Here is a 26,406-nt window from a genome sequence, read left to right as displayed (position 1 = left end):
AGAGATTCTTTATCCCTTCAGCTTGCCATGGTGCCTTCACAACAAGCTTCTCAATATCTTCTCTTCAGACAATGCTTGAAACTTGAGTTTTCATTTAAGGAGAAGGAGATGCAGAATTGGTTCTCTGAATATGTTTTTTGACTCTGTTCTCCCCCAAGCTCATCACTTTGTTACGTTTAAATTGCTCTGACTTTTCTGTTTCATACCTTTCCCATGTTTCCCTCTTTTCCCTCACCTGTATTTGTCTTTGTGTTGTTTCTAGAACGAGATAGTCTAATCACTTCTATAACAAGGCCGTGGTAACTAGGATGCTTTCTAAATTTTAAATTTAAGACTATGTTCAAAAAAATAAAAAATTAGTGAGATTATCTCATTATGTCACATGCCTACAAATATTAGCGTACTGTTTCAGTAGTTCTGGTTCATTGTAGGAATAGCTATTGAATTTATCAAACTGATAAATGTAGCTGTGTGCTACAAGCTAAATGAATGCTACATTTTTTTCTATTCTATTTTTTTTTACAATATAGAAACCTATTCTATTTTTAAAATACAGACTGTCTCTAGAGACAGTCAAGATCTATAGAAAATGTAATTTTCTTCTAACAATCTTTTTGAGACATAGTTTTAATAAACTATAGAAATGGCAGTATACTTAAAGAATAGTTTGAGGGGAATGTTTATGCCTAGTTTTCTTCCTACATGTCTCAGACCTTGTTTACTGATATTTTTTTTTAATAAAATTTGCAGGCAAGCCATGCAATTCTCAGAGGTTGGCTCCATGAATTTGTGTTAAGATGCTCACCCACAGCTTCTTTTCTTCAATACTGACCACTTTGATGCTCAGGTCTTCATTTTCATTCCTTGCAATAGACTTCATTAGGTTTTTGGATATGTATTGATATTTTATGAACTACCTGAGGACTCATTCATGCTCTCTCTTACTTGGTATTTAGTGTCTTCTTGTACCCCAAACTTCAAATTACATGTGAAGACTTTATGAGAGAGACCCATTGGTATTGCTAGTTTAACATACTCAACTTTGATGTGCCCATTGCACATATTTTGACATATGTTGCACATTCTTTGTATAATTTGTGCTCCTTTTTGAAATTCTAAAATATCTATCAGTACTTTCCAAACAAGGCAAGCATAAATGAGGTTACAGTGGTTACTGGAAACAGTGATGTGTAACATCCACCTACGTTGTGCAAGTGTGTCACTACACAGAGTCACTGCCAGCCTACTTGTGTTTCCCTCAGAGTAGTGATTTTACTGGCAAATGAAAATCCCTTTCCCATCTGATGTGAATTTACCAACTAGTTACCCACTAGCTATTTTAGGGCTTGTCTCCCACCTGTTTGTCTCCTTGGGTTGCTTTTGGAGGAGATCGATAATGTTATGTCCATCCATCCCCCACCCACCTCACCCCCTGGGAATCAGTTACAAATTCAAAAAAGTCATGAACTACTTACAAGCTACCAATCATGGTGGTAGCTATTTTTGAATCAGAAACAAAAAAGTTGCCTCTAGCTCTTACCTTCCATGTAAGAAGATTTAAATTGTAATTTCTGTGTACCAGGTGCAGTAAGGAGATTTAAGAGAGCATCTTTTTTGCCTTTGGTCTAGAAAAAGACTTCTATGTTTTGTGTTCTTGAAAATGAAAAATGAAAAAAAGTGAAGTAGTTAAAATATAGTCTAAATTTTCTTAGCAGAGAAAGTTACGTTTATTTGGATGTAGCATGCTTTATATAAACATAATTCTAATTATTTTTTAAGTTAAAAATGTTTTTTTCTTTAAATAAATATGTATATGTTTTCCTTTTTAGAAGTGTTCTGCAGGATAAATACTATACACTTTTTAAAATACCATATTGCTGAATTCTGGAAAAAAAAAAAAAAAAAAAAAAAAACATTCAGGAAGTTTAGTCTACATCTTCAGAAAATTTTCATTTCTGTCCTGAATTTTCCGATACTCACAAAATAATGACATAACGGACACTAAAGTAGATACTGTCCAAATAGTGTGCTTTACAGCATAGAATGTTACATACATTCCTTTTCTAAAATACACTCTCAGCTTTTGAAATGACCATAAATGAAATTACAGTCAAAAAAATAAAATTAAATTAAAAAATCAAGATTTTCATTAAAAATTGGCACACAAAAATGAAACCTCATGCATGTGGAATATTCCTTCATAATTTCAGATTAAACATAAGCATGTTTATATTAATGGTGTATACTGTTACACAGTGCACATGTTTTTCTTACCATATTTCCACTGTACATTATAGAAAGCTGGTAATCTTCAGCTGAGGTCAAAGATTTTCATATCAATATGATATAAAAATTTTGTTTTGTGAGATATATTCAAGGAATGTAATTATATGATTTTTTAAAATGTAATGCATGGTGATTATTCCAAGAATAGCCAAATTAGTTTAACATAATACTAACAGATGGTTAGTGGGCAAAGACAAATCCATGAATAACCTGACATACTGTGATTGGAATTAAAATATCACATACAAATGCACGGTGAAAATGATTGTAATTATATTAGCATTTGTGTTTTGATGAGAGTTCTTCCTGTTGGCACATGCTTAAGAAAACAAAGATACCTTAGGCCTACTAATTCTTACCTTGCACAATGCAACTGAATATCTGCTAAAAGGGGATATTTTGTCATATTGGTAGTTGAATAGCCAACAAATTCTATGCTTCTCTTTGATTTATTATATAATTGTTTCAAAGTTAATTTAGTAATCTGATTTCTGAATATAGAAATGAAGTTTCTTCTGCAGAGAATATTCTGTTGCCAATGATATTTATGGACCAGTATTTCCTTCTGTGCAATTCTGTTGAAGGTGTTTCTCTTTTATTCATTTTCTTAAAATATAAAATCTCTTTTTATAAATGTTAACATTACTGCTAACATAGAAGAGAAAGTTTTATGAAATCTTAGACATCCATGTATCACTTTACTACTGCATTTTATAAATAACAGATAAACTTTTGTAACAAAACTCAACCATTTAAACATATTATTTAATTTTTAAGTATTAGGCATAAAAAATAGTTAACTTTTGCAAAATTCTCTGATTTTTGCAATGCAGGAAGACTCTGGTTTTGTACTTTAACAGTACAATGGCCCCAAATAAATATTCTCTATAATGGAGGGCTGCAAGGATGTGTGGAGTCCTTCTGGAAATGTTTCTTCTCTTCCTGACTCAGTCTTCATGAAACTTTACTCAGGGTTTAGTTTCACAATATTGTAGTCATCAGGGCAGCTTCACAACAACAACACATGCTCCAGCCCTTCCAATATTGACAGGAACTTCCTTTAAAAAAATAAAATAAATAAACATTTTTAGTAGACTGTTATGGACAGGACTAGAAGAAATTACTTGTAGATTAAAAGGAAAACAATTTCTTTATTCAAGCTAATGTACTGCTAGAAAATTAGATTTAACTGGAACTGTGGAAACAATTTGAGGTTGTCAAAAAACAAAACAAAACAAAACAAAAACAAAACAAAAACAAAAAAAAGCAGCTGCTGAGGGTTATTTGAGGGTAGGCTGGTGGTGTTTCTTTTAGCTGTTGTAAAAGACTTTCATATCCTTTGGCCCTACATGGGTACAGAAGGATCTTGACAGTTCTAATGTTTTCTCTTAATCTCAGTGGTGATGGTCATAAATAAGAAAACTTGGAAGTGTGTCCAGTAGAGGGCATTGCTGGCAAACGCATTCCATCCTTTGTTACAAAATGATTTGTATAACCTGTGTATTTTGTATTGTAAATTTGTATTTACCCGTGTATTATTACCTCCATTGTTGTATCTGAAAACTTCTATACAGTTATTTAACAGGGGAGGCAAGTAATATGTTATACCTGCCAAACTATGGTATTACTGCATCCTAATATATGACATTTTTCACAAAACCAGTAATAATTTTGCAACATAATAATTTTTGCTTTGTCCATTATTCAGATAGAATTCTTTCTATTTTTAATTACCTCTGTCCACTCATTATTTTGAGCATCATAGGACTCCACAGTATCCAGGTATGTGTGGCCATCGTAGCCCCCAACAGCATATAATCTGTCACCCAGAGGACAAATTCCAACAGCATCCCGAGGCACACTCAAGGGGGCCACTGTTGTCCAAGCATCTGTTTTAGGGTCATACCTAGAATGTTTTATGATCAAAATGAGAAAAATATATTGTAGAAATGCGTTATTATATTTCAGATTTATATAACGGATAAATAGTTTTCTCCTGTTTTGTTGTTTAGATTACACTATGAAATAGTGTAGAGAATTACGAGTAACTATTTTATTTAGCCACTAGAGGGATCTTCAAACTCACTAAACGTGCCCCTATTTTCACTTTATGGTTACAGACTACATTTCTATCAGATTAAACAATCACTGTTTTGAACGTAAATGAAGCCTGAGGGAATGATAGCACAGCAGCAGCTCAGTCAGCAAAGTTAATTTCAGTGTATTTTTTTTAAATTTCTCTGTAAAGATTTTTTCAAATAGAAGGGAGAGCAAGGAGGAATTTGCATCTGGGAGTTAACGGAAATCAATTCTTCTGCTCAAAATATTATTCTTAAAAGCATAATATGTTTTGCAAGCATAATAATAATAACAATAAGCTCAAAAATAAGCTCAAATTTTGAAGAGATTTCACTTGTTGTAATAAATTATTTTATACTTCCTGGAATGTAAAATAAATAAACACAAGTGCTTACCTTTCTACACAGTCAGAAAGTCGAGAACAGTGGTTGGAAGCAGGTGCATCATGACCTCCTACAGCATATAAAAAGCCATTGTATGTTGCAACACCAACACCCCCTCTTCGCTTTGACATTGGAGCACATAGACTCCACTTGTTCGTGTGCGGATCAAAACATTCCATTGATTTTAAGCAGGAGCTCCCATCTCGTCCACCAACAGCGTATAGTCTGTGACAATTATCCATTGGAAAATGAAAAATTTTGGTCATTTTAATGAAAATTACATTTGTAAACTTCATTCTGACCACTTTAATGTTCCCATAATTCCCACTATTTGCTCTCTGACCACTATGCTCTGGTAACTTTCTTTGCACAGTGAGTTTTACATGCTGCATGAAAGAAATTTTCTTCATTTTGCAATATAGTTTCAAGCAGTCACATTGGAAGATTAAAAAATGCATATCATATCAACTTATTTAACTGTTAAGCTATAGATGGAATTTAATAGAAAGGTGATACGTGTATTTAAATATAAGGTTACAAAGTATTTGATATCTCACTATGTCATGAGGCAATCTTCCTCTACTATAAATACATTTAAAAAAATCAGTAATTTCATATATACCAAAAATATATGTCAAAATACATCAAATATATTTTCTTCAGTGCTTGTATTAAAGAAAATCTATGGAACAGAATTTATCATACAGATATGTCTTCCTGTCTGTTTAGCATAAAGGCACTTAGCAAACAACTCGAGATTCAAGTCAGTTGTTGAGACAACATATAAGAATAAATGGTGTAAATTCACCATTAAAAACTGGGTTGTAGCTTTTTGTGAAAGAATTTTACAAAGTCTGACTTTTTTATTAATTTTTATTTATTTTTGTTTCAAACTAGCTGGATGCCTCTAGACTGTGATAGCACACATGCTGGTTGTAATAGTAGATGTTGAATGTGCCAATAGCTTAGGTTGCTTTCACACCCTGGCTGTTACTTAATGCCATGAAATTGAGTTTGCTTAGTGCAACTAATTAGAGATCTAGGGAATACTTCAGCTTGTCCAGAGTATGTCACCCAAAACCAATCAGTTGAATTGTGCTTGAGTTGTGTGACTCTTGCTCCAGTGACTGGGAGAAATTTTAGATTGTTCTGATGTACAATTTCAGCAAGAAAAATCTTGACTTTTACAGCAATACAAAATTTTTAGCCCTCTCTTCTAACATTTGTGAATTGAACACAGACTTGAGTTCTGTTGTACAGTTTGTTGCTTGGCCCATTAAAAAAAAAAAATTCAGAACTTGATTTATTTTCTTTTAACATCAGGCTCTTAGATGCTGTCTTCTTGTTTACACAGCTTTCACAGAGAGAGGAAATCACTAACTATATGAGTAGATTGGTTGGGATTTTTTGTTTCCCTTAAAGTACCCAGAAACATCTAAAAAATCTTTTTCCATTCTACAAGATGAACAAATATTCCTTTATTGACTAATGCTTTCAGTAGACCGTTTATTGGTCAGAAATGTTGCTCCACTGAAATTCTAAGTCTTTTCTGGTGGGATTGAATAGAAAAATATGGCATGACTTAAGGGAACAGTAAAAAGAGACGCATTCTTCTCAGTTAGACCACAGCAGTAGCGCTGAATGATGGACATTTGATCTCGGCTCATCCTGGTATGCCGGAGATTACATCACTAGACTAACAGACGTGATTTAAGCCAGGCTGGAGACAGCATGTATCAGGCTGATTGAGAACAGAGTCAGAATCGGGCTGGATTTCCTCTTTGACAAAGTGGTTTCCTGCATGTCCCTGTGGAAGGTACCAACAGGAGTTTCTGGTGAAGTTTATGCTGAGAACATTTCCTGAGATACAACGGGGACTTGAACAGACAGTTCTGCCTCTTAGAATTTTTAGGTAATGTTTAAAATCATGTTCTGTTTGAATGCAAAAATCCTGGCTGGTATGTGAAAATTTACATTTGCAAATATCTGCTTCTTAACATCTTTATTTCTATTCTTTCTCTCTCATAAGTCACCAGCATTCAAGAAGTGAACAAGCAAGATAGTGATAAGGTTTCAGAATAAGTGCAATTTTCTGCCTACATCTGTCTGTAATGTTCCCAGCCCCTACAAACTGTCACTGCTAAGATTCTTCCTTCCCCAGAGTTTATTAAGTAGGAAGTTTGGCTCAAGTCATGCTTTCCAACATACCAAATGGGGGCCTCTTATCAGGCTTTAATATTTCCAGCACCAGCCTAATTTGCTGAAGAAGTTAAAGTTCTTTCAAATGATGCTTCCTTAGACATTTAAAAATGTAAAAGTAAACCTGGAATATTTTTTCAAGATAGTTTATCAGTATCACCCATAAGTTATATTCCAGGAAAAATTCTGGTGTACATCTGTAATATACTCAAATTGCTGGAACTTGAAGTGGCTGAAATATGTTTATAACATGACTGAAAGTTTGAAAACAATTAACCACACAACAGAGAAAAAGCTTTTTCTTATTTTTGTGCATTATGTTTTCTCTTTGTTCTCTTGAGGTGTTTGATTAGTTTAAGAGTGAAAAGAAAATATAAGAAACTGGATTTCCAAGGCAGGAAGCAAAGAAAAAAAACAGTTTTTCCTGTTGACATACTTGCTATTTAATGCTGCAACCCCTACAGTGCTTCTGGGCGTTGACATGCTAGCAACGTAATTCCATTGCCGTGCTTGAGGGTCCCATCTTTCTACAGTATTAAGGTAACTCCATCCATCATGGCCACCAACAGCATACATTGGTCCTTCAAGCATTGCTACTCCTTAAAAGATAGAATTAGGAACGGATTACAGTATCTAATAATTACACTGATCAATAAAGTATTAACTTCATACTTTAAATCCCTGTATACAGATAAGCAATTTCAGCTAGTATTAAACTATCTAAAAGCAGCCTTGTCATTTAGCAGAATAAATAAGTATAAACAAAATACTTTATATACAGTATTTTTCAGAATAAGCATTATCTTTTGCCTGAAGAAAGTTGTTTCAGTTCTGATGTTCTCAGAATTTTCTCTCTTCCAATTCTGTTGACCTTGTTCTGAATGGAGTTTGAGCCCCTACATGAGAAATAATGCTATTCTATCAAAGAAAAACAAAGATTGAGCCAGGCAATGAAAAAAAAAATGTCCAACATAACTACATATCCCTTACTCTGATCTGAAGCTCTGTAATCCTGCCAGCATGAAGCCCGTGCGGGTGGGTATCTGGCTGGCCTTACAGGCTACAGTACCATAACATTTTAATGCCTCTAAGTGGAACTCACTTTGGGATAAGAGTAGGCTTGTATTTGTTGGCCTTGAGGGACAGGAGAGTAAGCTTGGCTCTCTCTGCAAAGCTGTCTGTGGACACATCCTGTGTTACTGCCCTTTTCTCAGCAAGAAGGGGTTTGGTGCCTTCCCTTTGCTAAGCTGCTGCTTTTGCTGTCATTTCCTTACTTTGTTAGATAAGGCAAAATGTTTGAATCTGTCTGCTTAAAAGTTGTCTGAATACAAGTTTTCAGCCTTAAGTATGCATGGCCTGATTTATATTTTTTTTTTTTTCAAATGTGCTACTCTCCACAAAATCACACTGAAACCAATAAGCGCAAGGCAGCTTTGCAAATTGAACTGATAAATAGAAGACTAACTTTGGGCACTCATTTTACTGCTGCAACCTACTTGTTGGGTAGAATTATGCCCCTGCAGCTGGTAATTATAAAGACTATAGTCTGTTTTGTCTTTTTTTTTTTTTTTCCATTTACTACTTACTCCTATTTGTTTTTATTAACTTGACAGACTTATTGGAAAGAACTTAACACTATAATTTATCCCCTAAGTGGTGGAGAAGGTACTATAGGCCACAAACTAAGGTTTATCGAATAACTGGATCAGTCTTTTTGTGTTATTCATTAAAATAAAAATATTCTATGTCATTTTAACTTACTATAACGATTTTGAGCCAATACCTTTTTCTATTAATGTAAATGAAGCCGGCCTTTCTCATAAGATCTGTGCAAATAAATCATTCAGAAATTGTCATATTCCCTCCCATAGTCTCCTTAATGTTAAACTTGTTCTTATTTTTCATTGTTCCAGCAATGCACTTGACATTTCATATACTTTATTCACTGTGAATAATATTAAGGATTACTGGGCAATAAAGACCCATAACTACCAAGCTATGGCAGAGCTCTTTAAAACTCTTGTAATTACAACATTAAAATTAGTGAAGTTGCATTTACTTCCTTACAGCAATATTTTCTTCAATGTGAGTAGTTATCTGATCTGATTTTCAGAGATGTTAGGTACCCATGGGCTTAACTTAGTCATAATTTTCTAAAACTGTAAATCAGGCTGTTACTGTATTGCAAGCAGATACCTTCACCACTGAATTAGAAGAGTCAATTATTTTCACCATTGCTTGTATTTGGAATTTTCTAAAAACAAAATTAACTCTGGAAGTCCAGTGCAAGTTGGGTAAATGCTTGCATATGTCACTGTCATAAAATTATGTCACTGTCATAAAATTATGGTAAAGGGCAACTCTGTCTTTGAAAAATAGCTTCTACACATGTTGCTGCATGTTACTGAATGCTTTGAAAGTTATGTCAGCTACATTTGTGTAAATTAAAATCACTTGTATGTGATCAAAAGTATTTACAAAGAAGCAGCACCTCTTACCTAAGCCATGTCTGTGTGTTGACATAGGAGGCATTATAGTCCAAACTTTGGTGATAGGGTTGAAACATTCAACAATATTTGAAGTCTTCAGACCATCTCTTCCTCCCACAATATAGAGCTTGTTGTCAATTACTGCAACTCCGAACTGTAATCGTCTACCATTCATGGTACCAATTTGTATCCAACTATTAGTCCTAAGGTCATATTTTTCAATTGTAGTTGTGCCTGGTGAAGACAGAAGTATTGTACAATGTAAGAAAACCATGAACTGATCAGTATCCAGTAGTCAGTAGCTGGTCCATCTCAAAATATTATTCAACTTCAGAAGATTGAAATTCTGTGTGCGGACTCTTACTGCATCTTTTACTGAGAACTTCAATTACAATGTGTGAACCTAGTGAGAAAGCTGCATTATTAATTCCATGCTTATATGATTGTCAAACATATGGGAATAAACCAGGGGCAAGAAGAGGCAGAATTACATGCCAGCTCATTTTTTAACACTGGAAATTTGAAGATAAGTTAAATCTGTTAGTCATTTGAGTACCATGAGGATAGTTGGGTTTTGTTTGTTTGTTTTAATTCTTTATGAGTATGGTACCTCACAACTATATACTCTTTAGGCATGCCTGTGCTTAAACCATTAGTGCTATCAAAAACTAAATGTATCCATGACTCTGTCTGTCTTAGGCAGGCATCTTCATGGATAGCTTGGATGTTTTCCTTTTCACAATGGAGACAGGCAGAAGGCTGACTTCTGCGTGAGTAAGCACTTGTTTCCTACAGGTAGCTTCCTTGAAGTTCACCTTTGCAGCAGCTGTGCAATAAATGCTTGCCTGCTGTAATACAGAAGCTGTATTTTCAATTCTTCCAGGTCACTGAACTTCTAGTAATGTTTTTACTGCAACTATTCATAAGGCCCTAACTCCCTGCCGTTTAATACTGACACTTTTACATGTGCTGGCTCCTGTCAGTCACTCTGCAGCTGTAATTGGTCCTGTGAGAGCTGATTTAGCACAACGAGGAGATGGCTGAGCAACGACTAAGGTAGGAAGAGGCAATTACCAGTTGCACACACAGTACACACTGGAGCTCAGCTTCAGTTCAGCTGAAGGCAACCAGATGAGAAAAACAGAGATGATTTCCTGCCTGTTCCTTGACTGGGATTTGAGACTAGAGAAGTAGTATTTTGAGAACTACAATAGAAAGTTTGTGGATAAATAGTTTCTAACAGCAAAACAACCATGCAGTAATGCAGAGAAGAAAGGTAGTGTTTGCTTTAGAGAAGTTTTCACAAGTAGAACCTGGTACAGGTGACCTGCTGCGTTCAACAAGCTTAGTGAAAGAGCTTATCTCGATATCTTCCCCCCCCCCCCCCCCCCCCCCATATGCCTTTCCAAATGCATAGACTGGAAAAAAAAACAACTACCACATCTACCAGCAATAAATGAAAAAAAAAATTTACTTTTTCCCTCTCCTGTCTTCTTTCATTCTGCACAAGTGAATTTCTTTTACTGTTTTTTTTTTTTAAATTATTTTTTTTCTCCATTTTGGTAGTATGTTTGCTCTTCTTTGCTTTGATTCTCTCATTTATTTTATGCTAATATATGAGTGCCCCAAAGTTCTCAGCTTCAAAAGAAATCAAAGAAATAGCCTACATAAGTTAAAAAAAAAAAAAAAAAAATACATTAAGGTGTACAGTGTGTTCATACCCTGTAGGCTGCAATTTTTACAGAGGTTTGAAAGTAGGTTTTGAAAGGTAATGTGGTTTAGGCATGTTCACATTTTCAAAATACTAGCCCAAGAGTGGTTCTTTGATCTTCTCTTGATCATTTGAAGTTGAGGTTTGACTTCATATACCACCTGAGATAAGCACAAAGCCAAACTTGGCACTCTCAGAGAGTTCTTCTTTTCTTAATCACAGAAGGCACAGTATTGCCAGAGGTGGTAGTTACTCCCTTCTCAGAGATGTTCTTCTAGTGCTTCGTAGTCTCTTAGGTGCTGTTTCCTTTATCTTGCAATCCAGCACAGGCTCAAGGTATGAGGCAGAGATATAGAGGACAGCAGGGAGGAGAGGAAGTGCTGTTCTTAACCATCAAAAGGCAAAAGTTCAAACAACTGGCTTTATTCCAAGGTAATAAGTAAAAGAGGCACAGGAAGTAGGGATGTTGACTGAAATAGCCCTTTCTTTGTATAAACTTTACTGTGAAGACCTATTAGAAAATTTTATTCTTATTTCTAAGAATAGTGTAGTTTAAAGATAACCTTGAGTTCTTGGTTGATTTATATATTTCATAAAAAAAATAAAAAAATAAATAATAATCAGTAGTGCTAATAAAACTACACTAGTTGCTATAGCTTAACTTCATTTTGGTGAATTGTCATAAATTTATGTTTTCTCTTCATGTTGTGATGGTGATGAATGTGTATTTTGTATTTAATTTAATTGCATGGGATAGTAAGGTAACACTGCAAGATGTCTTATATAGGAAACATTAGTCATCAGCAACTTTTTCCAAACCGTGAAATGGATTAGCTTCTTTGTGAGTCTATTAATAGTAAACTCACACAGCTAAAAGTAATACTGTTCAGCAAGTTGCTAGACTTTAAACTAATTACAGTTCTTTGGCATGAAGCAGTGGATTCCTATAGAAAATAATTTAATATACTTCATAGTAAATAGAATAGTGTCATTTGTAAAGTTGTAAACTGGTTGCAGTTGTGAAAATCAAATCATAAAAAATTGAATACATTTATAACATTTAACTTTCAACTACAAACTTGAAGAAAATTCTATACACAGTCCTGAAAAAAGATGCACATATTTTGCACTTGTAAAAAGTGCAAATGTTTTCAATTTCAATTTTTTTTTTAACATATTGATAACTCTAGCTTAGAGCTGCTAAATATTCAGTAATAATTTTTGGTTTTATTTTTCCCTAAAATTTGTTTCCAGCCTTCTAACTTTTGTTAAAAAATGGAGCACACTGGAATAACATTAAATATTTCTCCAAATATTTTGAATGTTATTTGTTTCTTCTGATTTGTAAATCCAAACTGCATGCAAAAATTCTTAGAAAACTCTGAATTTTAAAATCACAATTCAAATCAAACTTCAGTTTGAACTTCAAGCTGTACGTATATCATTTAGAAACATGATTCCTGCAAGGAAGAACATCTAAAATGCAAGATTGTTTTCTTTTTTTTTTTTCCTCTTTTTCATCCTTAAATCGCTGTTTTCCTAGTAGAAATCTTTCAAAGATTGTTTTTTATTCCCCTTGTGTCTGTAATACAATTAATTAACACAATTAAACAAATATCCAAACTTACCTTTAGTGGCATCCATACCTCCTACAGCATAAAGTGCACCCACTGTAGACTTTCTAGGCTTAGTTCGAGGGCTCTGCATCATGGACCGTCTTTCTGGTAGAAGGTGGTATTTCATAGCCTCCATAAGAAGTTTCTGACACTCTAGGTCGTCTGCAAACATTGGACTATTTTCTAGATCAGCTAGTAACTAAGAAATGAGAAGTTATGATCTTATGTATATCTAAATCATTACAAGTTGTATGTACTTTATCAATTAAAACATTTGTACCTACAAACACTCATTTTCAGTTCACCTCACCCAAGCTTTGCTGTAAATTCTGCTTTAATGCCAGTAAAAAAGCATAAGGGTAGTAACTAACTAAATGTTTAAATGTGAGCCTTTTGCTTTTTTTTTTTTTTTTTCCAAAAACATTTTTCTGACTTTTAGAAATGACTTCTGACTTTTAGAAAAGTTTAAAATTGCAAATAGAAACTGCTCCCTATGAATGTAAATGTCCTTTTGATGTGAGTGCAAGCAAACCTAATGCTAGACATCCCTCATAATATTGGAATATATTAAACAAGGTGTACATTTAAGAATAAATATATATGGTATTTTGATGTTTAACCCAAAGTTGATTACTTGCAGCTTCACTCATCAATAAAATAAAGGTAGATTTCTGACAGTGTTGTTCCTACTCCTGTTTTTCTGATGAGATAGTCCTCTGTGACACAGATCCAACAGTGTCAGCTTGCTATAAAACAGTATGTCCATCTCTGCCACTTTTTTTGATGAACTATCTCTTTCAGTCTGAAAAGACAAGTAATGCCAATGCTCAGCAATAATCTAGACCCCATTGTTTTTGTTTACTTTTTGCAGTAATAAAAGATAAGTATTGTGTCTTATCAGTCCTGCAGTTTGGTAAGTCTAAATAAATGTCTTCACATGATAACAAATTGCTATGTTATTAGAGGACAAAATGCTCCCCAGGAAAGAAACACTCTCCTTTGGAGATACCATTAGACTGCTATGTTTATAAAGGTAGTTGTGAGCCCAATAATTACATTTCTATTGTGCAACTTCTTTTCATCTCTCTTCACAAATAATAAACATACCTATAGAGTTAACAAAATAATTATAATTATTTAAAAAGAAGCCCAAACCAGCACTTATGTACAGATTTTTTTTTTCTGTCTAACTGATGCTTGAGGCAAGTGTTTCAGTTGTTAGTTAAATCCCCTGTTAGCCCCTCACTTCCATACCTGAGGTGGAAGTAGAGGCAGCCTAATATAAGAAAGAAGCATTCCTAGGTCTCGTTGTCGATTTTGCAAATCATGCCTCACCCACATCATTAGCGCCTGGAATATGGCTTCTTCATCAGGAACATTGATGTCATCACTAGACAGGAGCTTTGCAATCTCATTAGCAGGGAGTAAAAGAAATTCCTGGTTTTTAATAACTTCTGTGAAGTGTTCCTGAAAAGAAAAAACAATAGGCTTCAGTACAGTCATGATTTTCACACCTTGAAGTAACTTTTCCTTACATAGTGTTAAGGCTTTGCATATACTGTATTTCTGTATATTTATACTGTATTTTTTTGCACTAGGGTGTAGGGAAATGTAATACATATTCTAATTATCATTGAATTCTCTTCCATCGTTTAAGGGGAAATTTTGTTTTTTCTTTTCTACCTTCCTGTTGTAGAACTGAAGAACAATGATCATTGTTACCACTACCATGCTGCATCTGTCAGGCTTCTTGTCAGTATATCCCATCAGGTTTTGCTACTGGCAGTTTTGTCCATTAATGTGATCTTAATACTTTAGCTTAATAGCAACACAATTTGAAGATACATCATATATCTTAAGAATGGTAAGTGGGCTTTCAAATTAACTAGTTTGTATAGCTTGTGTTACAATCAGATTTCCAAGTTTTGAATTGTGTTCAAACCTTGCAGTTCTTTTCTGACAGGCTGTTCCAGGTGTTGACTATATGTCTACATTGTCTACAGCAGAAAATTTAGGGAAATTAAACTTGCTTTTCTAACAATTTTTACAGCAATTTAACAAATTTTATGGCAATTGAAAATTGGAAAAGTCCTGAGAAAGGGGTCTCAGTCTCTAGTCTGTTGGTGAGAAAAAATGCCAAATCCAGAAATAGACGTGAATATAAAATCAAAGAATTATTTTTCATAAAAAATATTACATTGTACAGTCCAGTAAAGCAATATTAGAATTGATACTGAAATATAGTTTCAGTCATCATAATTCAGTATGAAGTATGTTTGCTTGTGTTAATTCCAAAGGAGAAAAATATATATATTTTTTTAAAGTTACAGAGAACTGCATCTTGGAATTTATGTATATATTTGAAATATTAATTTCCATCTATGTACCTGGAAGACATGTATCTTATTTGGAAACCACATTGAAGTAGGGCAGATGAAGAAATTTTAGTAACTGATATTTGTATTATTTATTTTCAGTAGTCTCAGCTTTCTGTAATTCTTCTCAAGAGAATTAAGAATGCACATAGAGAAGTATCAGTGATTAAAAGGTATGTTGACTTTACTCTGTTATGCACATCCTGCTTTAATATTTTGTGACATTCAGAGAATAGGAACAGGAAGGCCAGTTCACATTTAGTTACAAATATAGCACAAGATGTTTATCAGAACAAGCTCTATCTGCATGAAAAGATCCTAGGCAGGAAACTCTTAATACTTTCCATCAATGGCTGAAGTAATTGAAAGGGAAGGCTTCCATTGTGCTTGTTTTCATTGAATGGATGTGGTGTTTATAGCTGATTATCTTCTGAAAATGTTTAAATGTTACCAGTTTATTGGGATGGTCTCTATATTTACACTCTGTCTTTATAGTCTTTCCCCAAAGGTACACATTTTGAGGTGGTTGAAGTTGGCATGAATCAAACCTGAACGTTTCCTTTATCCTCTTCCACAACACCTTGTATGTGTGCATTGTTACAATCTCTTGTTTTCAAGAGTCTTTTGAGAATCAGTTCAGGGGGTTAAAAGAAATTTTTCTTTAAGCTTATTTCAAAGAGGTGCAGATTTTCCTCTTCTGTGTTAGTAGCTGAAAGCATGGTAGGTGGTTTTATGACAATGCCAGGTCCTCTTTCATTGCAGCATCCTCAATCTGTGCTGAACACAAGATGCAGGAAGTAGTTCTAGAGGTGGGAATGCTCCCAGCTGTTTTCAGGAAGACTGTGTAAAGCCTTTACGCACAGTACTAATACATTAGATAGTGTTCTTAAAGACCCAACTGTCATTTCTTTAACACGCAGACTTAAAAAATAGTAAAAGTCTAATTTCTGGGGAAGACTGAGGGTTTCAAATAATAATACAAAATATATATATATATTGAAAAAGTTCCTCTCATTATCTGACATTAATAACTGTATGATTTTATCTAATTTGTTCGGAAATCTGTGGATTTAAAGTGGTTAAAGTTGATAGCCACATGGCTGGGACTGATGGAACAAAAGAGGCAGCAGAGAGGAGAAGTTCCTGGTTTGGGCTCAGAGCTTATAATGGTATGGAGCAGCAAGGACAATGCTATTATGTAAAGGCTGAGTGAACCTCTATCTTACATGCCCTTTTTTCAAACTTTAAAATATAAAAGGAATCTAGATAGCTGCTAAACAAACCATTCATTAGTATGACAGGAAGGAGCACAACTGGTGCCCTCATTCTGCACATGCCACTCTCACTTACTTCAGCATGTGGAAGTGCACAATCTCTTGCTGGAATGCTCTCAGCATTACGAAGCCTCTAAACTGGTTTTGACATACTACGCTAATATTTCAAGCATAAATCTGCCATGTGTCTCCTAACGAGTAGTTCTTTTTATATCTATTTAGCTGTAGCAGTTGCTATTCTTTTTATGTTTAAAGATGCTATAGCACATCTTGTTGCCCTGAATATTTATCCCTTGATTTGGTTTCACAGCAAGCTATCTTGCTTCTCTGTTTCCCAAGCTCTGAATATTCATTTCTTGCTTTGAGCCAGAGGAGATTATGCTCCAGTCAGGGATGTGCTTCTTTTTAGCGTTCCAGATCTTTCCCACGCATTCTTTATTTTGGCTTTTTTTTTGTGTACCTCACCTTGTAATCAGCTTTAGATTTTTCTTTGTATTGAATTAAAAACATATAAATGCACCACTGCTGTTTTCCTTTTGACATTATCCATACTAAGGCATGGATTTTTTGCATGGGAAGAAATACATGCAAATCATACTGCAAATTTAAGTTCAATAAGTATGGCAAAATTCTGAAACAGGAAACAGAACTGAACATTTGGTTTCCTCAATGTGCCCTTCTCTCCTTCCAATAATTCTGTAGTAGTCACAGTTCTTAAATTTCTCTTTGGAGGCTGAGGTGAGCAGAGATGTCCTCAGGTCAGGGACTGTGCAGAGTCGACCCTGCCAGAGCAGGAGGAGCACAGCCACTGTATCACTCTTGGAGAGCACAGCAGCCCAAAGTCCCTCTGCTTCACCAAAGCCCATATATTTTCCAGGAGAGTACTCATGCTCTCTGTTAACATTATAGTCATGAAACAGTTAGGTTATTTATCTTACCATAGTGTATGTGTGTGCCACCTTCAAGAGCTCTGTGCAGCCCTGTGCATCTCCAAAAGAGCGAATCCCCAGGCAGTTGGAAGGATGAAGCTGCTTCATGAGGAAATTGCAGCATACCTCAATGACCTGGGATAGCTGGAGAAGACAAGCTGCAGCTAGCAAACTTTCTATAGTGTCTTCTTTTAACTCTAGAATACCTGTGCAATTTACATGTAGGGAAAAAATACAAGTTTTCAGTCATTTTCTTTGTAACTTTATTTACTTGCAAGCTTCCTGGTATCTATTTTTTCTGATTCTCTGAAAAAAAAAATTTGAAAAGTGCCCTGTGATTCACAGATTCATTTTCATTTTTTACTGAAGGAATCTTTAAACTTGTCTTAACAGACTTAAAGGATTTAGTGAATTTTGAATATAGTGATTGGAACATTTTTAACAGTGTTAGATCTGATTTTACATGAAAAAAACATTGAAACAAAGACAAAGATGTGATTAGAGAAAAACCTTTCCCAAAATTTACTTATAAATTAATGAAAAATGTACTATAAGTTTTAACTGCACATAAGAACTTTAGTATCGATAGTTATAGCTAGGAAATGCCAACAGTAAGTTCATGTGGGAAACCGGATTTTTTCTGTCATATATTGTACATTAAAATTTTAATGAGATGATTATATGATGTGAGAATTTTGTTATGTTCATAGATTGGAAGTTGTTCATTTAAAAAGATCTTATATTCTTCATGCTTGGTGGATACTTTAATTCCCTAATTGATACACAGCATTAAAAATCTACTCTGAAAAAAATGAACTGACTTTTAATGACTTTTTTTATGAATCTTTTTTTTTTTTCCCAAAAACGTTCTATCGTTCTAATTGCCTCAGAAGCATTAATTTCTCTTCCAGCTTTCTCTGTGAAGGGATGATACACACCATCTCTGTTTAACAGATGGAGAAGGATGGTAAAGAGAGATTATATTCAAAATTAACATCAGAGTAGAACTACAAGAGGTTTCTTGTCCAAAGTTCTGTTCTGATTTACTCCGGTAGAATATGTAAAAAATTCTGAAAGTTATAGCTCTCATCTCCTCTGAAAGTCACATTTATATTTCATTATCTTGAAAGAAAGTAGCCTTCAGTGTAGAAGTGTAGCTTGTTAATATTACTTGAAAATCTATGACACAGGCAGTAGGAAAGTTCAGTTTTCCATAGCAGTTTTAACACAGTCCCATCTCTTCCTGATGCCCCTTGCTTTGGAACTTGAATAATACATTCTAATTTCTGCAAGAAATGAGAAAGGTCTGGCATGGTGCCAAAGCAAGCAATGTTTGCATTTGGTTTTCATTATACCAAACAGTGTGATTACTGAATGAGAGCATAAAGATAAAACATTACATGTTCTTGTAAATAAAGGTTGCAATATAATGTACTTGTATGAAAGAGGGAATCCTCATTTCATGATCAAATTTACAATATTTCATAGATTTTATAGACTGGCATTTGTTTTTGTAGAAAATTTGCTTTTGTTCTTGTATATATTTTTGTTTGTTTTTTTACTTAAGTAAACTGAAAGAGTTGAAATTTAATTGAGTGGGATGATTTCTAGATATATGTAGATAATAAGTATCCCACCTCTCAGCTTTCTTGTGCTTCTACTAATCTATTTCCTTGGGTAATACATGCTAATTCAATGCTATAACATCATGGTTTTATGCAAGTTGTACAGAATTCCCTCCTGCCTGTGTTTATCCCCTTGTTTGTACGTACAAACACATAAAGGGCCTATTCTGTGTATAGAAACTTCTGTTTCCAATCTGGGTTGCAGATGGCTTATCTTTCTTGAGATTTGTCTCGTTACACGAGTCAAGATTTATAAACTCCCTGACCTAGCAAGTGAAGTCTTCTATTTTTAACATTCATGCTAATACCCCTATAGCACATATAATGGGGTCTTTGTTAGAATTTAAACATTACTATTATAATTATTCTAACTCCTTTTAAATTATTATACAAATACTGATATATGGGTGCCATCCCTGGCAATGGCAACGGGTTGAAACTAGATGATCTTTAAAGGTCCCTTCCAATCTAAACCATCCTATGATTCAACAAAATACCTATAGTATGTCTTCCAACCTCCCTGTCTTCATATGGAAATTGTGTTATTCCATTCAAAATTTATATAATAACACAATGTTTTTGATCTACAACAGTTTTCCGTGTTCAGTAATGTTCAGTATGAAAGGAATTTCACGGTTCTCTGACTTCATCTTTTTGGTTATGTGGCTCAACGATTTGGATCCAGCAATATTGGGATAAATGTTGAAAAATGGGAAAAGAAAGCAAAGAATGTATTCTACACAGTATTCTGGTACTTTAAAATAAAATATTTGAATTTCATTAGGGTACAATCTCAATAATTTTTCAAGAGAAGATAAGTAAATATATTTAGAATATGGTGGCACTTTCTTATGGCAAAAGTTGTTCTACTCATCACTGATACCATAATCCTGTTTTCTTCTAATGGTTCCTGCTCAAGAACCTTGAGTGAGCCAAATAGGTGCCAACCAGGCAGGCCATTTCTATAGCTACCCATGATGTGAAAGTTCATACCTCCCTTCCCTGTGTCACCATATAGCAACAGGCAAAATATGTTCTTCTCTCATAAAAATTCCTAAAATAATTTATATCTAGTTAGAGAAAGATGATACCCTACAAGCATTTGTCACATCTTTTTTTATCTTCTAGAACAAGTTATTTTAGCTTCATGTATTCATACTTATCTTCCTTCAAAACATGGATTATTTTAGTAAAACAGTAATATTTGTTCATCTTCTCTAGACAAAGTCTTACATCCTACATGCATGACCTACACATTTGTTTATGTACTAGTATAAAATGGAAGAAGTGAAAATTATGTATTCATTAAATAGTTTATATCTTCCTTTACAACTGTGATGTGGATAATGGAGGAAAAATTACCTGTGTAGGCATAGCGAACCAAAGCTTTCAGGGCATCTGGGTCTACTCCTTCCATCTTGATCTCCTCTTGTTTTGCTTCACGCACATCATTAGTAAACATGGCAGCAAAATAATCGGACACTGCACTGAGAACCAACCTTGAAATAGAACCATTTTAGGAGGACTGCAAATTACTTCATAATCTCAATAACAAGTATGAAATTGACAATTAGTATATATTAAATGGTGTGTGCAATAGAAACATTTCCTTTAACATAGAATTTGAGTGATTCAGTGAGCAATAAAGTTAAAAGGTAATTAATAAACTATTTTTTTTCCATAGTGCTGGTTTGGGCAGTTTATCTTCACTGACCTCACTGTAGTTTGACAGCAGCAAGAAAGGAAGATGGCAGCATCTGTGGGTCATATTTGAATCTCTTTTATTCAAAATAATGAATACAAAAATGATCGCATCATTTTATTCCAATCTTAGTTGATGTCCCAGTTATAGTAACTATTTATTCATAACAGGCAGGGTAGGCATACCTTTTCCTAGTGTTTGGAAATTTCAGACTTTGAAGCCATGTAAACAAAAGTGGAATGTGTACCTGTGAGCTGGAATCTTTTGGTCTCCAACTATGAGAAGAACATCACACAACTGCTTCTGCTGCAGGTAACTTTCCATTTTGCGGAAAGTTTGCTCTGCGTGGTTTGTAGAGTGGAAATACTCATCAGAGCCATTGGCATTCATTCCAAGCAGTGAACTGCTGGTCGTTGATAGCCTGCAAGGGAAAGAGGCACTGTAATGGCTGCAGTGTTGTAAGCACTGATTATGCTCTTTACATAATTTTAGTTTAAATAGCATTAAATAAATTTTTACAATTATAAAGCTCTTATGATCCTCTTATTATGCCTTCTTCAATTTGTTTCTGTTTGATGTTTGTAAGTTTTCATTTGTAGGCTGCTTATAAATTCTAGGGTCAATGAAAGAAAAAAAAAAAAAAGTTATACTGAGGTTGTGGTCCTGAGTTTTCTACTTCATATCCAGGATACGTGTTCAGGAGGCATTGTTTGCACAGCATTGCTGTGTGATAAATGCAGCCTACTAATCATGCACCGACAGGAAACATGAAAAACAAACTTATTTTACTGTGATACTAATATCTAAAATATCTTGAGGTATGATATTTTGGATGTTGTATGTCGTCAGGTCTTATTTCTACTTCTCTCCATACTTTATACTTTAAAATTCTATTACTAAACAGTAAGAAATCAGAATACAATTTGAAAACTACTGTATAATTGTAGACAAATTACCAAACAAAAAGCTGATGAAATCAGAAAATTATACTGCCTCTAGAACCTGAATGCAAATAACAAACTAATTTCTTGCCTTTTCATGGAAATGTACATTATAATTATACTCCTCCTATTCTGGAATCCTCTTAGCATTTATATAATTTTTATGGATATTTGTACAAGATTTCTGTTCTAAAGCATCATTCCTTACTGCCTTTTAATATGGATCATGATGCACATTGAAATCTTTTTGATACCTTCTTAGAAAAGTACATATTTTTATATTAATCTGTTCATAGTAAGATAGTAATTTGTTGATATATCTGTATCACATATCTTGAAAATGCTGTAATCCATGACACTATTTTAGTTATATTTTTAGAAAAACGTTTTCTCCTTTTACAATATTATTAAAACCTAAAGCACCTCTTTTTTAAATCACAAGACCAGCTAGGAAATAGTGGAAGCTGTTTGACTAAATATACTGATTGTCTTTGATACTGTTAATGCATATGCATAAGTCATTAGGAGCGATAAAATCTCTTCATGAAATTAAAGTATTAAAATCTAGCAGAGTACTAGATTGTGTTACAATGGAACATTTAGTCTAGAAAATACAGAAATTAAAATTGGGTGAATCAGTAATATAATCAGAAAATAGAGATAAATTAGATCGTATACTTTCAAAGATCATAAATCATTAAATAGCTAATCAGGATTCAAGGGGAATAATTAGAAATCAAATTATATGTAATCTTGAATTGAGACCAGTAGAGTTTTCTGTCTCCTCTGTGTTAGAGGAGAGTTACAGAATGTCAGTGTCTTTCTGAATGGTACAAAAAAAAAAAAAAAAAAAAGTCAGCATTGGTGTGACCACTGTATGTCTATGTTTTTCCAGGTATATATATATATATATTTTTCCATCTTAAATTCCATCAATTCAAAGGTCTTTGGATTTTTGTATTGCAATTACTGACATTCCACAGGCTGTTTGCAATATGGCATCTTTGAAGCACTGGTATGTTGAAACCTTCAGATACCCAGTGCGTTTGGTACATTTCAGGTGCACCTGAGTACAGTGTAGTCACTGTGGCGTGGTTCTGCCAGACTCACTGGATGTGTAAGATCACTGACAGTCTGCACAGATGCATGATTTCTGGTATAACTGAGGTTTATCAGTCCTGAGATGTATGCATATGTGGGAACAGCAGAGCTGATGCATTTCAAACACATTGCACATATGCCCAGTGTGTGCACATATTTTTCTCTGGATAATCTGAGATTATATTGATATTAAAAAAATCTTAATATTTTCTAAATAATGCAATAAACTTCCTATCTTTCTTGTGAAGCTTTGTTACAATTTCCAATGTTTGTTTTGTTGTTGTTGTTATTTTAAGAAAAAAGGGGCAAACCAAGTTCACCTATAATGTGCGTCCTTTGTAGTTTACAGCTTACGAAAATTAATTTGTCTCAGTGAGTTTAATGACTATACTTTTTGTTTGTTTTTCTTCAATGCTGCATTGAAAATGAAGAAGCTGCAAAATTGGATTATATGCTCATTAGTTTTGCAACAGCTATTTAATGCCAAATATACACTCTGTAACATTTGTGTTTTGCTATTTACATCTTAAGCTTTCTTTCAAGCTTTCCTGAAAATTATTTAAAAATATATATATATTTTGTGTGAGATTTGTTATATCCACCTTTAGTACTGCAAAGTACTAAAGTACTGCTCTATTACATCTCACTTATACTTGATGTTTGCAGAATTCAACCATAGTAATACTCACCCATCCCTATTGCAAATGGACAGGGCCAGTTTCTGGAAATACATAATTTCCTATAGTGTGTATGCATTTGTGAGCAGAGCAGTCATTTTCATGTTGCAAAGATTTACAAGCTTAAAGTCTAATCATTTTGTTCAGTCCTGGATACATTTTTTTTTTTCTCATTTCTCATGATATTTGTTTATTCCCCTCCATGGATCACTGATATGCAGACAACTCAAATACTGAGCTTCAAGATATATCACGGGGGAGGAAAAAACGCAGTGAACTATATAGAAGACAGAGGTTAAAGTATCTTGAAGAAAGAAATCAGTAAAAGTATCATTGAGTCTGATGCTTTCATGTTGAAGTAAAATCAGAGATGCTATGGACAAAGATACAAAAGTACAAAGACAGGTAAGCTGTCTGCAGATGTGTTAGTTTGAATATGTCTACTTGTCATATCTTGTTCTAGGAGAACTCAACACATTAAGAGAACTCAAGGTCCATGTAAACCTATTCAGAAGCATGTAGAAGATAGAGAAGTGGTTGTTTTCTATAAAATGGGTACAAGTTTAAGCAAGCAAGATCTGAAGTCTATTAATAATAATATTTATAGTAATAACATTTCCAGTATATTAGTCCTATGATGACCAAGGAACTAAATTTCCAATTAGTCAGGAGGGAAAAATATTACTAAAGAGATTTGAAGAACCAGAAACTCAAGTTGCTTAATGCCATCTTTGTGTTAGTGTTGACTAGGATTCTGAGATGTGTTAACATTATGAACGCTAATATTAAGAACTTAAGAACTCGGATTAGCCCGAAGAGAATGGAGGTAAATTTATACTTAAATGATTTCTAAGTAACTGAGCTGTATGAATTTCTTCTTGGCTAGAGAGACAGTTGAAATAAATTCAGAGTTTTCCCATAAGGATTTGTGAAGGATAATGAAAATACAGTGCTATTCCTTAAAAGAAGAAAAATTAAATTGTCAAGCAGACTGTATAAACTGAAAACTTGAAAAAGTAATCAAAAAATGTTAACTATCTAGATGGTAACAAGGAAATAAATACCAGCCAGCATGGCTGTTCAGAACGAATCATGTCATAGCAGTTTTTTTTACTGACAAGATAACAAAGCTTACTGGGAGAAAAACATTAGGTGTCAGAAATCATCTTGACTTTTGGATGACTTTTAACAATATTTCACATGACATTTTCAAAATCAAGCTTGGGTGGCATGTTTTAAGTGTAATAAATGTAAGAGATATGAACAACTTGTATAGGCGCACTCAAAACTTTATTGGGGATTCACTTTCAAAGTCAGATGTTCTAAATGCATTGCCTGTGAATTCTGCTTCTCATGCTACTCTGTATTTTTATTACAGATAAGTACATGATAGAAATAGGGTATAAACATCACGTTGGTATAAGATAGCAAGTTGGAAACTTTTGGGGAACAGAATTTAAAAATTGAAGGTGCCATCTTTGCTTTAGGCATTATTGAATTTCATGCAAATTTTTACTTTTCAAAGACCTGCTTACATTTACATGAGTAATTATCTGACTGAAATACAGGACAAGAAAAGAGAGTTGAGGTAACAGCTAGATTGTAATGGATCCCAATGAAGCTGTTACTCAGAAATGGTGATGTGGAGGGAAAACTTCATGTCTCCTTTGGTCAGGGGAATGGATATGACAAGTTTTGTGGCTCATTCCAGGCCTGTCTTCTACAATTCTTTAAATTTTTGAATTATGTTAAAATAATTTTCTGTCTTCGTAAAATACTCTTCATTAATCACCATGGCACTATTCATTAATCAGTTTATAAATGTGAAATTCACTTTTCATCATTATTTAATTATAACATGATAAAACATACTTTCTATTTAATTGCTGAGTCCATTTTTAAATTCAGTATGATCTTAAAGTGCCTCATTATATGTGCCTATGGCCAAAGTCCAGAAACAAAACTTGACGATTAGGAAGCTTAGATGCATAATATTGCATGAAAAAAAAACAAACAAACAACAAAAAAAAAAAAAAAAAAAAAACAGGTGATGAAATGAAATATTTGAATTTCTTGTTCTTGATAAGGCTATTATTTATATTTTTATAGTGACCACTTCCCTGTTAGATATTTGTTGCATGTACCTGCTTTAAAATTTGTGGAATCCAGTTCAGTTAACAGTGTCACTTTCAGCTTTTGATTTTGGGTCACGCTACTTCTGAATGGTAGGTCACACCAGCCATCAACAGCAAACTAAATACCAGTTAGAGACATTAATAACAGACACAAGACATCCTAAGGACTTTATCACAGTTTAAAACACCAATGTGATGTCTGTTCTGAGGTTTATTAAATGTGCTTTAGTAGTGACAAGGCATTAGACAAAACTGCAACTTCATCAATTCAGTTTGTTTGTGCAGCGATATTTACAATGCAACTCATCTTTTTTTTTTTTTTTTTTTTTTTCACTCATTTGTTTCTGCTTATTCAAGAAAACTGCAGTCAACCCCCACATAGGCAGACTCTTTCCTGCTCAGCTGCTTGAGCTGTAACTCTCTCTCAGGCAATGTTGTGAGGCTGGAGATTGAGATGCTATTTTCCTATGCCAAATCATAGGAACCCAGCAACTGTTAGAGATACCCTACATCAGCTGGCTGAAAAATAAATAAGTAAAATATTTCAATTAGGAAGCCATTTCTGAACAAAGCATAAAAGAATGCTAAAGTCAATGCACCTGTACTAAGTGCTTGCTGATAATATACCAATCAGTAGTCATCCAAACCTCTGTCTTAATATTTCTACTGCAATTGTCTCCTTTATTATTTGCTGTTTGTAAATATAACAGCTAAATATTGCATTAAATTTTAGGGTATGGGTCAAAATCTTTGATCCAAAAGAATGTGGAAGATTGTACCGCATTGATGACAGTAGTAATATTAACATGCAATAAATAACAGAGAATGATGTAGCAAAGGAAGACATAAGCAACTGCAATGTTATAATGACTTAAGTTATAGAG

The 26,406-nt window shown here is 33.9% G+C and overlaps 1 protein-coding gene across 3 annotated transcripts in view; it reads right to left on the bottom strand.

The window, feature by feature from the left end:
* Nucleotides 1-1,739: 1,739 nt before the first annotated feature.
* The window catches only part of KLHL4 (kelch like family member 4), a gene marked incomplete at its 5' end in the record, with an annotated part of 80,386 nt that continues 55,719 nt past the window's right edge, over nt 1,740-26,406 (bottom strand). For all 3 annotated transcript variants that reach the window (XM_082771136.1, XM_082771135.1, XM_082771134.1), the window contains 10 exons: nt 1,740-3,344; nt 4,021-4,192; nt 4,761-4,973; nt 7,384-7,546; nt 9,446-9,670; nt 12,776-12,962; nt 14,018-14,230; nt 17,351-17,547; nt 20,329-20,465; nt 20,916-21,089. In XM_082771136.1, the coding sequence (XP_082627262.1) occupies nt 3,285-3,344; nt 4,021-4,192; nt 4,761-4,973; nt 7,384-7,546; nt 9,446-9,670; nt 12,776-12,962; nt 14,018-14,230; nt 17,351-17,547; nt 20,329-20,465; nt 20,916-21,089 (1,741 nt within the window). In that variant the 3' untranslated portion in view covers nt 1,740-3,284. The remainder of the gene's footprint in view (nt 3,345-4,020; nt 4,193-4,760; nt 4,974-7,383; nt 7,547-9,445; nt 9,671-12,775; nt 12,963-14,017; nt 14,231-17,350; nt 17,548-20,328; nt 20,466-20,915; nt 21,090-26,406) is intronic.

This window comes from Aythya marila (assembly GCF_965140915.1).
Source record: "Aythya marila genome assembly, chromosome: 13".
Taxonomy (NCBI): domain Eukaryota; kingdom Metazoa; phylum Chordata; class Aves; order Anseriformes; family Anatidae; genus Aythya; species Aythya marila.
Note: the sequence above shows the minus strand (reverse complement) of the source record. Positions and strands in the feature narration are given on the sequence as shown.